At 36.2% G+C, this 18867-nt stretch overlaps 1 protein-coding gene across 1 annotated transcript; it reads right to left on the minus strand.

The window, feature by feature from the left end:
• Nucleotides 1-540: 540 nt before the first annotated feature.
• On the minus strand, nt 541-2146 carry LOC122008800 (zinc finger MYM-type protein 1-like). Its single transcript, XM_042564650.1, has 3 exons — nt 1946-2146; nt 1359-1885; nt 541-853 (listed from the first exon to the last, which is right to left on the minus strand). Exons 1-3 carry the CDS (start codon nt 2144-2146, stop codon nt 541-543), a joined length of 1041 nt encoding a protein of 346 aa, XP_042420584.1.
• Between the last annotated feature and the right edge of the window lie 16721 nt (nt 2147-18867).

An 18867-nucleotide genomic window follows, 5' to 3' on the forward strand; every position in this document is an offset into this window, starting at 1 on the left:
TGGGTTTGGCCAATCCCAGAACTCGCTCCGTCAGAAAAAATAGACCCGAACTTAGATCCACCTCACCTAGTTTTTCAACCTGCCCCGAAACTCGACGGGTCCATAGCGGGTTGGACACCAACCCACTCAACTAAAAAAAATACAATTCAATAATAAGTTATAATTGTATATTTTAGATTATATAATATTTATATATATATATATATACAGTGGCGGATCCAGGAATTCAATCATGGAGGGGCGACCGCAATCTTGAGTACGACGAATTTTTTTTGAACAGTTAATAATTCTATGTAATTAAAAAAATATTTTTTAAATAATTAGGCATACAGGAGGAAAAAGTACAATATTATGAAAAAAACTCATACAATAATATTAAAATATGAAAGCAGTCTACTAACGAATACGTGACAATTGCATTCTTTGAGACTCCATGTTCTGAAAACACTGTAAAATTGGCTCATTGTCGACAGTATTAAAAACATCTTTCTCGATATAGACTACTAAACTATCATTCATCCATTCATCTCCAATCCGGTTTCACAAATCTGTTTTGACAATATTCATTGCCGAAAACACTCTTTCAACGGTTGCAGTAGCAACTGGAAGAAGTAAGGCTAGCTCAATCATCCAATAAACCAAAGGAAACACACGGTTCTTCATTGTTTCAATCATTTTCTTTGCAAGAGCTCCTAAATCTGAAATGCCTTCAAACCGTTCATCTGATCTGACGTCATCAATATATGTTTCAAAATCTTGTTCAACCAACATACGCTCATTCCAAGAAAAATCATCCTCATAAAAATGAGTCAGACGCACTAACTTCTGTACATCAAATCTAGAGAACGAGTTCCTAGGATCAAGGCATGACATATAAATCAACAAATCTGTAGTTGTTTCAGAGAAACAACTATCCATCTCCTGTAGAATAATATCGATAACCTACAATTTAAAAAATCAAACAACAAAAGTAAAAAATTAATAAATATGTTACTGTTTAAAAGAATTTAATTGATGGTAAACAAAAAAAGAATTATGAAATTACCTCACAAAAGATTTCAACATGGTAGTAGTGATAAAAATTAATATTTTTCCCATCTCTCTTCAAACGATTACGGCTGTTGATGTTATCTGTCATATTAATTATTTCAATGGAATGAGTGTTACAAAATTTCTTCACATCCTCAAGTAAAATATCTCATCCAAAATCTCTCAACTTTTGCAATTTGCATTTCACATTATTGATCAAACGCATTGCATTCACAATATTTTGATATTTCTCTTATAGAACGGTTGACAAATGATTTGTGATTGCCAGTATACGTTTCATCAATAGTATAATAAACACAAATTCATACCTCTCCATTCTTTCAACCAAAGTTCTACTTAAACCCTTAGAAGAACGATCACCATCATCAATCAAATTTTGAAGAACCTCTATAACAGATGACCACATTTGTTCAATACAACATAAAGTTGAATGATGAGACCCCCATCGTGTATCTCCAGGTCTAGCTAGACTAGTTTCTTGGTTTAGTCCTCTACCAGAACTAATCTCTCCTCTTTCAAGAAGTTTAACTTTTCTGTCATGTTCAAATTGTCGAAGTTTGTCGACCCTTTTGCAAGATGATGCAGATATGTTCACAATCGAACCAACAATCCACATGAAATCACAAACATATTGATTTGCTTGAGCAACAACTACAACCACTAGCTGGAGTTGATGAGCAAAACAATGAACATACAATCCATACGGATTTTCTTTCATTATCAGTGACTTTAAGCCATTAAATTCTCCAGACATATTTGAAGCACCATCATATCCTTGACCCCTCAATCTCGCCACTGAAAAACCATACTTAGCAAATAAAGAGTCGATTGCCTCCTTCAAACAAGCAGCTGTAGTTGTTGCAACATGAACTACGGCCATAAATCATTCAATCACCTCTCCATATTTGTTCACATATCTAATAACAATTGCCATTTGCTCTTTCACTGAACAGTCACGAGCCTCATCAAGTAGTAAAGTGAACCACCTATCTCCAAGATCAGCTAGAATAGCATTCGTGGTCTCAACTGCACAAGCATTCACCAATTGCTTCTGAATTTTTGGGGCAATCATTTGATTATTTCCAGGTGCATTCATTCCAACAACTGCCGCAACTTCTGGACACTCTGAGCTATACCATTTGAGCAATTCTAAAAAATTTCCTCTATTGGATGATGTCGAAGACTCATCATGTCCCCGAAAAGGCAATCCTTGTAACAACAAAAATCGAATTACTTTTAAAATGGAAGTCAAGCGTTTGCGATAAGAAACTTCTGTAGGACCGTTAGATTCGATAGAGGGGGGGTGAATATCGATTCGAAAACTTAGAGTATAAACGCAGCGGAAAAGTAAAATATGTTAGGATCCTTCGTACTCGGCTAGAGAGGGGGGTGTGAATAGCCGACCCCAATCTTTCGCGTTTCTTTCTACAAACTAGGGTTAGCGCAGCGGAAACTAAATGCAGAAAGAAAACAGGAGAAGAAATCAAACCTCTACGCAAGGATGTAACGAGGTTCGGAGATGAAACTCCTACTCCTCGGCGTGTCCGTAAGGTGGACGAACCCAATCAATCCGTCGGTGGATGAGTCCCCGGAAAACCGGCTAATAAAAACACTCCTTCTGGGTGGAGAAACCTCGCCACAGAAACTTCTTGCAACAGCAAGAAAAGAGTACAAGGAAAACAAGAAATAAAGTACAATACAAATGTAAACTTTCTTGCCTTCTCTTCGACTGGAAGAAGCAGCCGCTTCCAAGTGCCTACAACAGCAGGTGACCCAGCCGGAAGCTCACGCGAAGCTTCAAAGCAGCTCAACAAAGCTCAACAGCAAGCTTAGCAGCACCAAGAACAGGAAGAAGGAAGAAGAAGTTAAAGTGCAGCAGCAGCCCTCGACCCCTTTATACCTGCGAAGAAGACAGCGAAAAAACTAGCCGTTGCGTTAGAACTCGATCGGCCGCACCGATCAGATGTTCGATCGGTCCACGATCGATCGGAAAGAAGCTCGCTTTCCATTCTGATCGGTCCATGGACCGATCAGGAACCTCCTCTGATCGGTCCGGGACCGATCAGGGCCGATCGGTCCCGCACCGATCAGCCCCTCTGCGCCCGATCCTGCTCGGCTCGATCGACTCGATCGGTCACCGACCGATCGGTTAACACACAATATGCTACGATGTTATCGGTCACCGCACCGATCGAATATTCTCGGTATCACTGGATCGATTACCAGATCGATCCAGCTCATGGTTTTCGCCCAAACCAAGTCCAAACCAACATCCGGTCAATCTTGACCTGTTGGTACATTGCGCCTAGCATCCGGTCACTCCCTTGACCTGCTAGGACTCCCCGTTAAGTGTCCGGTCAATCCCTTTGACCCACTTAGACTTTTCTCTCCGTACCAAGTATCGGGTCACTCCTATGACCTACTTGGACTTCCCATCACCAGATGTCCGATCACCCTCGATCCATCTGGATTTTCCCTTGCCTGGCTTCACTTACCAGGACTTTCACCTGGCTTCACTCACCAGGATTTCCACACTGCCTAACATCCCAGTTAGGACTTTCTCACTGCCTGGCTTCACTCACCAGGACTTTCCAACTGCCTAATATCTCAGTTAGGACTTTCTCTTTCACCTAGCTTCACTCACTAGGATTTTCACCTGGCTTCACTCACCAGGATTTTCCCGAATGCCTGGCTTCACTCACCAGGACTTTCACCTTCACCTAGCTTCACTCACTAGGATTTTCACCTGGATTCACTCACCAGGATTTCCCGACTACCTGGCTTCACTCACCAGGACTTTTCCCCGTGCCAAACTCCCTGTTTGGACTTTCCCCGTGCCAAGTCTCCGTACTTGGACTTTTCCAGTGCCAAGTCTCCATACTTGGACTTTTCGCGTGCCAAGCTCCCTGCTTGGACTTTTCCAGAATCAGGTCAACCAAGTCAACCTTGACTTACAGTTGAACCAATAATCTCCCAAACATCTATTCTTGTCCCATATCAAGAATAGAACTCTCTCACGAGTGTCAAACATCAACATGCAACTCAACTAGGTCAACCTTGACCTAAGGTTGCACCGACAATCTTCCCAAGTCAAACATCAAAATACAACTCGAGTCAAGTCACCTCGAGTCGGGTCAACCAGGTCAACCTTGACCTAAGGTTGCACCAACAAAATAGACACAAATATTTTTTTACTTCGTTCGGAGCCTGTGACGACTCCTACTCGAAGGCCCGTGGTCCTTGACCACTTTCGTTGGGCAATCACTAACAAATCGAAATATGATTACAGAATGAATACAGGAAATGCTAGTGAAAATAAAGCAATACCGACAAGGAAATTAAATAAAAACTGAAGGAGCACTTTGTCGGAGCGTTGTTGGCGTCGCACTGAACGTCGAGCAGCAAGACCAGCAGTAGAAGAGTTCTCAGATGAATTGTTGATTCTGAAGCTCCTGCCTGGGGCTTCTTTTATATGCTGCTCCAGGCGCCTGGATTCCTTTCGGGCGCCTGGAATGTGACGTAGCTGCTCAAACCGAGATGCTCCACGTGGCGATGACTTGGCTGGATAGAATTTGCCTTCCGGGCGCCCGGATCCCCTCCGGGCGCCCGGACCACCTTGTTCCAGAAATCTCCTTTTTCCTGCAAAACAAAGTTAGTCCGAGGCAATATATATCCTGCAAAACAGATTGTTAGCACATTTTATCATAGTAGGAATTAGCACAAGTTAGTATGACTTAGATTCCGTCTTTCCGAGACCGGAATCTAGTCACGATCTCGACTTAGACATCCGAAATGGTTCTAAGCCGGATCGACGCCTAATGTTCCCTTCCCGGGAACGCGTCCTCATAGTCACTCCCCTCCAGTGACTTACCTCACTTACCTGCCAGACATCCGGTCAGCCCTTCGACCCGTTTGGACTTCTTGCCAGCTATCCGGTCAGCCCGTCGACCTAGCTGGACTTCTTGCCAAGCGTCCAGTCAGCCCGTCGACCCGCTTGGACTTTTCGCCAGCTATCCGGTCAGCCCGTTGACCTAGCTGGACTTCTCGCCAAGCGTCCGATCAGCCCGTCGACTTAGCCCGTCGACCTAGCTGGACTTCGTGCCAGACATCCGGTCAGCCCGTCGACCTGTCTGGACTTATCCTGCACACTCGATCAAAGTGTCAGACAACAACAAAACTAACTTAACCTATTTGTCATTCATCAAAACCTAAGTTAGACCGTTAGTGCTACCCGCACCAATAATCTCCCCCTTTTTGATGGAATGACAACCTGGTTAAGTTAGTGAAATGAATAAAACAGGTACATGGTAGTTAGTTTTAGTGTTTTCAATGTGGTTTAGCTAACTTAACCACCTAACCCTCCCCCTTTTGCATTCATCAAAAATAGGCAAGGATAAACAAGCATAGTGTAGAGTTACTGTAAAAATTTAAGAAACAGCTAATTTTGGAGAATATCTAAGTCTGATTCAAAATTCAAAGATACTGATAAACGCACAATTTAAAACCAAAAATAATGGTCAAGTTGACTTGGGGGAGTTTAAATAGTAATTTAGCTTTTGTTTCTTAACTTTTGTAAAATAACTAAGTTTGAAAATGGCTAATTTAGCAACATAACTTAGTATTTTGTACATTTTGAGTAATTTTGAAAGATAATATCTGCAAAATTAATTGACTTTGTAAACTTAAGAGAAATTTTTGAAAGCTAATTTTCAAGCTTAAGTTTAGGAACGCTAAGTTTAGATATTCTAATTTCCAAACATGGGGTTATAAGTTACAAATTTTAAGATCAAATTTTCAAAGTAAGTTTCAACTTTGAAACACTTTTCAACCATGAGTTTTCAAAATCAAAGTTTCAAGACTGAGTTTGCAAAAGATTCAATTTTCAAAACCTTAGTTTATAAAGTCAAATTGAAGAATTTAGTTTTAGAGAAACTAGTTTTCAAGAATTGGTTTATAAAGATAAGTTCTCAAGATTAAGGATTTCAAAACTAAGTTTGAAAAAAAATCTACTTTTCAATACTGACTAGGTTTGTAAAACCTTTAAATTTCAACACCGAAATTCAATTTAATTTAAAAAAACAAAAACAATTTTAAGGTGGAGAAAATAATTTAGGTGCTAAGTATCGATTTAATCCTCCCCCTAAACCTGATATTTAAAATAAAGCTTTTGAAAATATTTGCTAAGAATATTTAATATAAGATTTTCAAAGTAATTGGGATAGAATTTTCTAAAGATATTTTACAGAGAAAAAAAATAAGATAAACCTCCCCCTGAATTAGATACTCCTTTAATTTATTACTCTCCCTTAATTTGTTAATTCTTCTAGGGGATTTAAATAGAAAGTTTGATAAAAAGAAAAAATTGAACCTCCCCCTGAATTTGTTACTCCCCTTAATTTAATATCTCCCCTTTAAGTTAATACTAAGGTTTAGTTGTGTTAAATTTCAAAGCCCTAACATATTTGTCTAATTTAGTAACACTTATGTTATTATCTCTGTATCCTTGGTATAACTGTTTATTTGAATTTGATTAATCAATTATTAATTAATTTTAGATTCAGACGCTTAACTTTAGTTTAAGGTTAAATAAGATAAGATTTTATTAATTCAATAACAGTTAAGCATTATCAATAATTTATTAATTAGTTTTTACTTGATTTAATAATTTAATACTTAGTGAAATAATTTAAATTTCATATTACCTGATTGAGTTGGTCAATGTTAGTTACAATTATTATTATTATTATTTTTATTTATTATTTTATTTTTTTTAAAGGGATTTCTAGAACAGCATTTAAAAAGAATTTAAAATGATTTTTATAATATGTTTTATGTCAATTAACATACGTTTGATTCAGTTTTGATTTTAGATTTAAATTAATATTAGTGGTTAATTTAAGTTTAAGTTAAAATTTAAGTTTAAGTTAAAATTTTTAATTTTAATTGGAATTTCAATATTAAGTTTTAAGATTTAATTTTCAGTTAAGTTAAATTAAAATAATTTTACGGTTAAAATGATGTTTAAGATTAAAAATGAGTTTAAAGTCAAAATAATAATTTTTAAAGTGAAAATAATTTATAGAAATAATTTATTATTATTACTATTTTTTTTTAAGTTAATAGAGTTTTATTATAGTTTTTAAAATAGTTTTTAAAGAATTTTTAAAATAGTTTTTAAAGAATTTTTAAAAGAGTTTTTTAAAGAATTTTAAAATAATTTTTTAAAGAATTTTTAAAAGAGTTTTTAAAGAATTTTTAAAATAGTTTTTAAAGAATTTTTAAAAGAGTTTTTTTAAAGAATTTTAAAATAATTTTTTAAAGAATTTTTAAAATAGTTTTTTAAAGAATTTTTAAAATAGTTTTTAAAGAATTTTTAAAAGAGTTTTTTAAAGAATTTTAAAATTTAAAGAATTTTTAAAAGAGTTTTTAAAGAATTTTTAAAATAGTTTTTAAAGAATTAAAGGAGTTTTTTAAAGAATTTTTAAACTAGTTTTTTAAAGAATTTTTAAAATAATTTTTTTAAAGAATTTTTAAAAGAGTTTTTAAAGAATTTTTAAAATAGTTTTTAAAGAATTTTTAAAAGAGTTTTTTTTAAAAGAATTTTTTAAAGAATTTTTAAAAGAGTTTTTAAAGAATTTTTAAAATAGTTTTTAAAGAATTTTTAAAGGAGTTTTTTAAAGAATTTTTAAACTAGTTTTTTAAAGAATTTTTAAAATAATTTTTAAAAGAATTTTTTTTTTAATAATTAAGTTAAAATAATTTTTAGGTTAAAATAAATTTTTAAGTTAAAAAAATTAATTTTAATTTTTAAAATAAATTTTTAAAAAATTTAATTTTAATTTAATTTAATTTAATTTAATTTTAATTTAATTTGAAATTCGAAATTTAGTTTTAATTTGAAATTCAAAATTTAATTTTAATTCAAAATTTAATTTTAATTTGAAATTTAAATTTTAATTAATTTTATTTTAATTTGAAATTCAAAATTTAATTTTAATTTGAAATTCAAAATTTTAATTTAGTTTGAAAATTAATTAATTTAATTCTTATTCATCTCACCCGATCTAGATTATCAATCAGGGAAACCTATAATTTTGTGAGATGAATTAGATTTTATTACAGAGTTTGGTTTAACTTGTGTTAGATTCAGGTTTAGCTTTGGTCTCAACAAATAGGCATTCTTCGGATAAGATTCTAAGCTTGGTGAGTCACTTAGATATCATTAGAGTAACCATGCCTTCGAGGTTTTCCGAATAGTCCTATCCACGGAGCTTAGTACTAAACCTTGGTCTAACTACTTATGATCTATTTAAAGGTAGCTTCGGTCGGTTCCACTTGGCCAAATGCACCAGATTGAAGCCATATCTTTCTAGACATGCGATGCCCAAGCTTCCCCAACGTACTATCATTAAAAAACTTCACCAGTACCATGATTCAAGTTAGACTTGAACCCTCTTTAACTAGTCCTAATTACCCTGTCGGGTAGGTTGGTTGGGGTTACCCTTTCGGATAGGTTAGTTTTGGAGGTGCCAGCTATTCTGGAGCCTCCCCCTAAATTATTGGCCATTAATTTAGTTTTTAGTTCTGAGTTTATTATAGTTAAATTTTGGTTAAAATTTAATGTTTAATTTGTAATTTAGATTCAAGTTTTTAATTTTGAATTAATTAAATTAGTCAAATTATCTTTCTTTAAGAGAATGTATTTAATATTTAAATTTTCTTTCAATTTCACTTTTATTAGGTTAATTGAATTATCTTTCTTTAATAGCTTATGTTTAAAGTTTAAGTTTTTATTCATTTTTAAATTTGAATTAATTAAATTGTTTGAATTATATTTCCTTAAAGGTTTATCTTTTAACATTTTATTAATTGTTAATTTTGAATTTTTCAGATTATCTTTATCTAATATGTTATTTTTAACATTTGATTTTAATTTTGTTAAATTTAGTTTTGATTTTATCAAAGTGTTTGATATATTTTCTTTATTGTTTAAGTTGATATAATTAGTGGAATTTATTAGACTATTCTTATCATTAAAATTTAATTTTTTATTAATTAAATTATCTTGGGTTTGGATAGGATTTTCTAGATTAATATCGTCTAGATTATTAAATAATTTATTAATTTTATCTAGATCAATATTCACCTTGTCATCTCTATCATTTGAGTTTTCAGATTTGTTTAGGTTTAAGTTTGAATTTTTTAAATTAATTGGATTTGTTTTATCAGATAATATCCTAGGGGTATTTTTGAAATTATTGTCAACTACATTATTTTCACATATATTTTCAGAAATAACCAGATCAATGCTCATATTTTCTAAACTACTATTAGCAGGGGTATTTTGGTAAATATCACTAACCTTGAGCGCAACCCCTAATTCAGTAGGTTTTTCGATTGGATCTAACCAGAGTTCGGATTCGATTTTTACTTGATCCTCGAGCTCCTCGTGAAGTTTGATCAATTGGGTCCAAAGCTCATGTGCATTCTTGTACTTTTCTAATCTGCATAAAATATTGTTAGGTAAAACATTACAAATGATGTTACTTATCTTTTTGTTCAGTTCTGAGTTTTGAGAAGGTTTCCTCAAAATTAACATATAATCGATGTCTACACTTCCTAAGCAGCATTCCATTAATCGCTTCCAGTAGTTGAAGTCTTCATGATCGTATGGTGGTGGTTCGTGGGGGTTCCGTCCTTCTTGAAGAGTCATTATTCTTGCACACAGAGAAACAGAAAAAAAATCCCAAGACTTGGTCTTGGATTAACAGTGCTGAAAAAAATAATATTTCACTATTTTCGGAAAAAATAATAAAATATTATTAAAATATTAATAAAATATTTGAAAAAAATATTATTTCAAAATTTTGAAAATGTAATATTTTTTAAATACTAAACAATGGTGAAAAGATGACGATGTATTTTTCAAAAACCGTTTTGGAGGGAAAAAACGAAAAGCGTAAGGTTTTATTTAAAAGACAAACAATATCTAATTTTTTTTCTTTAAAACGACCCCCCTTTGCTTGATTGGTGGTTGCACCAAATCAAAGCAGTACCTGCTCTGATACCACTTGTAGGACCGTTAGATTCGATAGAGGGGGGGGTGAATATCGATTCGAAAACTTAGAGTATAAACGCAGCGGAAAAGTAAAATATACACAAATGTTTTTTTACTTCATTCGGAGCCTGTGACGACTCCTACTCGAAGGCCCGTGGTCCTTGACCACTTTCGTTGGGCAATCACTAACAAATCGAAATATGATTACAGAATGAATACAGGAAATGCTAGTGAAAATAAAGCAATACCGACAAGGAAATTAAATAAAAACTGAAGGAGCACTTTGTCGGAGCGTTGTTGGCGTCGCACTGAACGTCGAGCAGCAAGACCAGCAGTAGAAGAGTTCTCAGATGAATTGTTGATTCTGAAGCTCCTGCCTGGGGCTTCTTTTATATGCTGCTCCGGGCGCCTGGATTCCTTCCGGGCGCCTGTAATGTGACGTAGCTGCTCAAACCGAGATGCTCCACGTGGCGATGACTTGGCTGGATAGAATTTGCTTTCCGGGCGCCCGGATCCCTTCCGGGCGCCCGGACCTCCGGGCGCCAGGATCCCCTCCGGGCGCCCGGACCACCTTGTTCCAGAAATCTTCTTTTTCCTGCAAAACAAAGTTAGTCCGAGGCAATATATATCCTGCAAAACAGATTGTTAGCACATTTTATCATAGTAGGAATTAGCACAAGTTAGTATGACTTAGATTCCGTCTTTCCGAGACCGGAATCTAGTCACGATCTCGACTTAGACATCCGAAATGGTTCTAAGCCGGATCGACGCCTAATGTTCCCTTCCCGGGAACGCGTCCTCGCAGTCACTCCCCTCCAGTGACTTACCTCACTTACCTGTCAGACGTCCGGTCAGCCCTTCGACCCGTCTGGACTTCTTGCCAGCTATCCGGTCAGCCCGTCGACCTAGCTGGACTTCTTGCCAAGCGTCCGGTCAGCCCGTCGACCCGCTTGGACTTCTCGCCAGCTATCTGGTCAGCCCGTCGACCTAGCTGGACTTCTCGCCAAGCGTCCGGTCAGCCCGTCGACCCGCTTGGACTTCTCGCCAGCTATCCGGTCAGCCCGTCGACCTAGCTGGACTTCGTGCCAGACATCCGGTCAGCCCATCGACCTGTCTGGACTTATCCTGCACACTCGATCAAAGTGTCAGACAACAACAAAACTAACTTAACCTATTTGTCATTCATCAAAACCTAAGTTAGACCGTTAGTGCTACCCGCACCAACAACTTCAAGCTCATGTTTCCCTGATGAAAATGAATACTCCACACTTTGTCTTTGATTCTTGAAACCCTCAAACTGTATTCTTGCCTCATTATGCGCACTACCAACTCCACCTACATGCTCATTGAATTTTTCAATTGCTTTTTTCCAATTTATCAAACCAGATCTCGTAAACACATTATCTCCTCCAAAATCTATATTACTAGGTCTAAAAAGATAACACCAGAAACAAAAGGCTGCATCCTTTGAAACACTATACTCCAACCAATCACGGTCTTTAAACCAAACCTCTCTGAAACATCTATTGTCTTTACCCATTTTTTTTCTTGGAAAATTATGGCCTCGAGGTTGACAAGGGCCCATAGCAACATATTATTTTCGAATACGATCTCTAGCACCAACATCATACTCTTCAATCAATTTTTGTAAACCAGGATCATCAACAATTTCGACTTCACTACTCAGATTTTCAATATTTATAAATAAAATTTACGGAGGAGGAGGAGGTGGTGGTGGTTGTGGTGCAGGAGTAGTCTCTTCATCCGGAACACTAGACGATTCAATTGAACTCCTAGACCTCTTTGCAAAATATTTCAACATTTTCTACAAATTATAATGTATGGGAAAAAATTATCAACATAAAGTAATGTGAACAATTTAACAATAACACGATTTAATTATTTAACATCATTCATCGACACAATTCTTTTAAAAAAATAAAATTAATTTAACATACATTATCAAGAACAATCAAACAATTATTAATAAAATAAAATAAAATAAAATCCACACCTGAATGAAGGCCGAAGGCTTCACCTTTGGACTTTGGCACAAAAAGATGGATCAGGAAGGGTTCCTCCTTTGATCGGCAATCGGCAGAGAGAAAAAAGATTTGGGCGCTGGGCGCAGGGCTTTCAGCTTTGTTGTTTGGTCGGTCGTCGGCGCTCGGCACTGCAGAGAGAAAAAATAAAGGGCAAGAAATATCACAAGGTTCAAGGTTTTGTGAGAGATAAATAAAAATATAAAAAATAAACGTTTCCAAATATAAAAGTAAACTGAGGAAACGTGTCAATTAAAAAAGGGAGGGATAAATAAAAATATAAAAATAAACCTTTATATATGCTTTATATAGGGAAACGTGTCAAGGTGATTCACAATTAAAAAAATGAATTGGCTTTGACTCTTCGTTTTCTCCGTTTTTCGCTCGACGCTGCGTTTTTTCTTCGGCTGCTATGGCCTGCGCCCCGATTTTTTTTTTTGTTCCACCGGCAAGGACCGCCGACGCCGCCCCCTCCCCCCCCTGGTACATCCGCCCCTGTGTATATATATATATATACACACACACACACACACACACACGAGGCGAGCTCATTGAAAGTTTGAAACTCATAACCTACTCCGAATCCACTTCTAAACCCGGTTAACAGGTTTAGATCCACCTCATAACTTGTTTGACCGAATTTAAACCCGCCCCAAATGTCGTGGATTTAATATTTAATATGGAGCCAGGTTTAAATTCACTCCATTGTCATCCCTAACCTTAATGCTAAGATATTGGCTCCTCCGAGAATCCGAATTTAGGGTTCAGATATCGGTTGCTCAAGCACCGTGGTTTCTTGATCAAAGATTGACATCCCCGAGCATCAACTCAATATGGTACTCGACATCAGTTCATGACCACCTACATGGAAGTTCCATTTAACGATGTTCAGATCTGGTTCCCTAATTGCCCGCTAATGGGCACATGACTTATCATAAGTGGAGAAGTATCTAACGGTTATCGAATCTAGTCCCCTAACCACCCCTCATGTTGATCTAAATTCATGAAATACATAAATATGAAATCTATAAAACTCACAGTGATCTCTCATAGTAGATCTTGATCTTTGCTTGTCGTTGAAAGAATGATCACGAACGAATCAAAAAGCTTTATAAGATTTCACAAACCAAATCCCTCTTTGAATGGACGAACCAAGATATGTTCTTCTCCTTTTTTCTTATGATCTACTCCTTTAGATTGCTTTGGAAGACCTTATATTGGTGTAGAAGGTCTTTTCCCCTTCGTTCATTGATGGAGGAAGGTAAATGGATTGGAAAGGGAAGGGGTGCCTTCTCACCTTCCTAACTCCAACACCTCAAGCGCATAGTTGGCTGACTACATGAAGATTCCCTTATGAAAGGTTATAAAAAGATGGATGGAGATAAGTGAAATGTGATGTTTTTTTTTCTTTTTATTAGTAGAGGTTGTCTCATTTAATCATATATCAGAACATGATTAGTTTCATGATCTTCTCAGATTATTTTCAATTACCTCTCCAAATGAGAGTCAGTATTATTTTTATTTACATCACTCAGTAATATCCCTCAGTAGGATAGGATTTTTTGTCTCATTATTCAACTCAACAATATCCCCTAGTATGATAGATTTTTTGGTCTCATTATTCAGTTCAATAATATCCCCACGATGGGACATGATTTTTAGTCTCATTATTCAGCTCAGTAATATCCCCAATGGGATTGATTTTCTCACTTTATTAATTAGCTCGGGTCTAAGTGTGAAATTCTCAACATTTAGCTAATCATAGAAAGTTATTTAACTTCATTAAGAAAGAATGTGTTGAAGAAAGATATCTTGGGCATAGATTGATCAAAAGACCAAAAGACTAAAGGAAGTGTTTGTTTCAGCTAACTCCTCATTACTTCATTTATGATAAATTTCTAGCAAGCTTATTCTATGGGTCAGAATGTTATTTTCTACATTATGTAGAAAATATACTTCATGGTCTTTGTAAACACCTTTGGACCAAACATAGCTCGTATCTTTCACAATATCTATTAATTTTATAATTTTATTCACAATTGAAGATGTTACAGCAGCGTGATTCAAATTGGCATTCCACATTCATTCTCGTTATGTACATATCTAGATTGATTGTTGTTGGTCTCAATGAGACCGTTAAGAGAGGAGGGGGGAGGGGAGGGTTACTAATCCAAGACAGTTAAAGCTCGCATAAAAAGTTCTCCTTTGTTGAAGGTGGAAAAGCCTCTTATAGCGTTGAAGAATACATATGTTCGAAACAAGAAAGATTATAGAGTGTACTGCATATAAATGAAGAAGACCGACTCTATTTATAGCCTACTCCTACGGGTCAAAACTAGTCATTTACCGACGTGGCATCTCCGGGCTCCTGGACCCTCTTCGGGCGCCCTCAGCGAGGTAACCTTTATCTCCACGCAATAGCTGGTAGATGAAATTTTCCATGTCTGGGCACCCGGACCGTTGCTGATGTGAACCCGAATGTGATCCACTGTGACGAGGTGCCCGTTGGGTACCCTAGTGTAAGTTGTTGGGTTACTTCGAAGCTAAAAGGGGGGGGGGGGGTGAATAGCTCATCTCGCTCGTTCGCTTGCTTGTGCAGCGGAATAAATTTGAAGCCAAGTTCTCTAATGCTAACAAGTAGATTTACTTGGTATCCACCTCAAGAAGAGGTGACTAATCCAAGGGTCTACACACTCACTCTCCACTAACAAAAACACTCATTCTCGGAACAATGTGGAGGTGGAGAAACCTTACATAAACTCACACAAGCATACAACTCAAAACAAGAAATAATTACATGATAATACAAATAAAAACCTTCTTCCTTGATCTCTTGTAGCTTGTAGATGCCTCTTGACTCTTGAAAGTGCAGCAACACTTGTCCCCAAGATGCTTCAAGAACTGGCGGAAGAATTGTGAGCTTGGTCGTGAAGATCTTGTGTAAGCGCTACTTCATTTGAACTCGCTGCCACCTTTATATTCCGAGATCTTGGGCTCCCAATCGATTGAGCCTCCTCTCAATTGATTGCCACATCAGATCCCAGCGATCTCATCCATCCAAAATCTGCATCCTGCGTAACGGTCATATCCCAATCGATTGTGCAATCGATTGGAGAGGCTTTGATCAATCGACTGATCGATTCAAAGCGCCTTTGTGCTCTCGCAGATAAACCCTGAATCGATTGACCAATCGATTCAGGTTGCCTCGCAATCTCGCGAGAAAATAAACCCCAATCAATCGACTGATCGATTGGAGTATCCCAATCAATTGACTGATTGATTGGGGAGCACACTGTGCTCTTCGCGCGAGCAACCTCAAATCGATCGACTGATCGATTGGTGTAGCCCCAATCAATCGACTGATCAATTGAGCTATGGTTCAATTGATCGGATGATCGATTGACCAACCCTAACTTAACTAACTCAAGTCTAGGGTTTCCATACCGAATATTCGACCAACCGTAACCTGTTGGAACTTGCCCGTGCCTAGCATCTAGTCAACCTTGACCTACTAGGACTTCGTCATCAAGTGTCAGGTTAATCCTCTGACCCACTTAGACTTTTCTCCATGTGCCAAGTATTTTGTCAACCTTGACCCACTTGAACTTACTATCTCGTGCTAAGTGTCCAGTCCTCCATGACCCATTTGAATTTCCAAACACCATGTGGTCGATCACCCTAGACCCACTTGGATTTCCTCGCCCTTGGCTTCACTCACCCGAACTTCCTCACTGCCTAGCCTCACTCACTAGGGCTTTTACCTGGCTTCACTTACCAGAATTTTCATCTGCCTAGCATTACTCATTAGGTCTTTCATTTGCCTAGCTTCACTCACTAGACCTTTCACCCGACTTTACTCACTAGGATTTCCATTTGCCTAGCTTCACTTACTAGGTCTTTCACATTGCCTAACTTCACTCACAAGAATTTCACATCACCTAACTTTACTTATTAAGATTTTCCTTCTGCCTGACTTTACTCACCAGGACTTTCCAACCAAGTGTCCAGTCAAACACTGACCCACTTAAATTTTCATCTTCTGCCAACCTTCCCGTTGGACCTCCCTTGCCTAACCTCCAATTAGGACTTTCCAATCAAGTACAGTTAACTTTGACCTACTTAACTCTTCTTCATATTAAACTGGTCAACTTTAACCAATCTCCCTAAATGGAGGATTGCTCCTGCAATATTCAAACATTGTCAAAACAATCTTCATATATTGTCAAACATCAAAACTCACACATTACGACTCAAGCTTGAGCCAATTCAAACTTATTCAATCTAGTCAACCTTGACCTAGGGAAATTGCACCAATACAAGTATCTCATGATAGTTTTGGTGTAATCAAATAAGTCAAGTTAAGTTCTATTATGTTTAATCCTTGTGTCTAAGTGTGCAGGAACTTAGGAGCACAAAAAGTCGAGTGAAAGATGCAGCTAGTGAGAAAAATAACGTGGAAAGAGATTGTTGATAGCTTGTGAGTAGCCTTGTGACCTTGTATACAGGTTTTATTTGTCATTGCTACAAAGGAGATGCTATCAGATTTTTATTGGACAACCTTACTCTCTAAGCATGACAGATTGAGTTGTGCTATTCTAATTGATGAAGCAGTGTCATTCTAATGTTATTTATCACTTTGTGATGATATCTGAAGTTATCGCTGAGTTGATCCTCTTCAACTCAGCACTTTTAATTAAACTTTATTTGATTACACTATTCAGTCTGACTCGAAGGAGATACATCTGATGATATCCGAAGTTATTCCCCGAACTAGTTAGTTTAGACCTAGTACTCAATCAAACTTTATTTGATTATATTCCTCAGTCCAAGTTGAAAGGAGGACATCTAATAGTATCCAAAGTTATTTTCCGAGCACCTAACCCTAGTGCTCGGATATCGCTTTCCCCGAGCAACCGACCTTAGTGCTCGAATATCGGTTGCCCTTATCATCAAGACTCGATGTTGGCTTCCCAAGCATTGTGGTTTCTTGCTCATAGATTAGCATTCTCGGATATCAACTCAATCAAGTATTTGGTTTCGGCTATCGACAACCTACGTGGAGATTCTATTTAACGGTGGTCGGATTTTGTTCCTTAATTGCCCGTTGATAGACACGTGTCATACTATGAGTGAAGAAACATTTAACGATTGTCAGATCTGGTCCCCTAACTATCCATCAAGCGGATAATTATGGGCTACACGAAGATTCCCTTTCAGAGGGCTACATAAAGATGGATGGAGGTAACTGAAAGAGATGGTTGTTTCTTTTTGTGAGTAGTACTACAAGAAATATATAGATGAGCGACCAACATTTCCGTCGCTAATTGGTCGCTAATCACATTTAGCGACTGATTAGCGATGAAAATGTTCGATCACAAATAGTTCTGTCGCCAATCCATTTAGTGATGGTTTTATGTTTTGTCGCTCAACTAGAGACGAAATTTAATTTCCTTCACTAAGTATAAAGATGGAAATTAAAATCCGTCTCTAACTTTGGTAATGGAGTTTAATTTTCATTGCTAAATTTAGTAACAAATTTTAATATTCATCGTCGAAGTTAGCGATAAAAAAATAAAATCTGTTACTAATTTAGTGATGAAAATTTTGATTTCTATCGCTAATTTAGAGATAAAATTTTATTTCTGTTGCTAAATTAGCGATGAAACCCATAATTTCTTTGCTAAGTTTAGTTAAAATTTCAACATCACCTGTTTGTTTGCGCAATTTAAACCTGGTTACATGTTTACATCCAAATTCATAATACACATTCAACCTTCAACATTCACGATACATTCAAACCATACACGATACATTCATTTTTACATTACAAACATTCATGATACATTCAACATTCATAAACACATTCATTCATCAACAAAGTAATATTTATGACAACCAGTGGCGAATCTAGGGGGAGCGGGGGTGTGCTTGAGCACCCCTTTGCTCTCGGAAAATTCCACCAACATGCTACAGTCTGAGGGGTAGCGAGAAGGAAAACAAGCTCCAATTTTCTTCTTTGAGCACCCTCTTCCTTTTATGTCTGAATCTGTCACTGATGACAACAAAACAATATTTAAAACATTGTATATTGTTCAAAAATAATATAATTATCACTTCCATCACAAAAACAAGCACATAAGTTCAAATTCATTATATCCCATCCCAAATTTCAAAAACATCATCATATCTTATTGTTTCATCTTATAACAAGTATAATATGATATGTTAATAAAAAACACATGATTCAAAATACACTACATTTTCTATTTTGAAACAATCCTTCTTGTATATGAATTTAAAGTTAAAATTACTTAACAAAAGAATGCATAGACCTATGAACATAAGTTTAACATTCTTTAACCGAATGCATACCTTAATGATATAATATAATATCAAATCTAATTTTTGACTTTTTATCTATAATGTTTCTAAAAGGATATAATATAATTATAGCTAGCTACATATAATATTAAAATTTATAGAACCATTTTATATGTTTATGAATGATAAAAAAAAATAAATAAGTTGAAGGTCAACCCATCTTAAAAGAACTATTGTTATTATGAGCTATTTATGAGTTCAGGTCTTGAGTATCCTATGAGTTAAAATGACGTTTAAAAATTTAGACTTCGTTGAGAAATAAATTCTTGCATTTGTCTTGACCTGATCTTCAATTGACTGTTCACTGACCTAAAATTACTCTAATGTTATGACCTG

This window comes from Zingiber officinale, chromosome 1A, assembly GCF_018446385.1.
Source record: "Zingiber officinale cultivar Zhangliang chromosome 1A, Zo_v1.1, whole genome shotgun sequence".
NCBI classification, from domain to species: domain Eukaryota; kingdom Viridiplantae; phylum Streptophyta; class Magnoliopsida; order Zingiberales; family Zingiberaceae; genus Zingiber; species Zingiber officinale.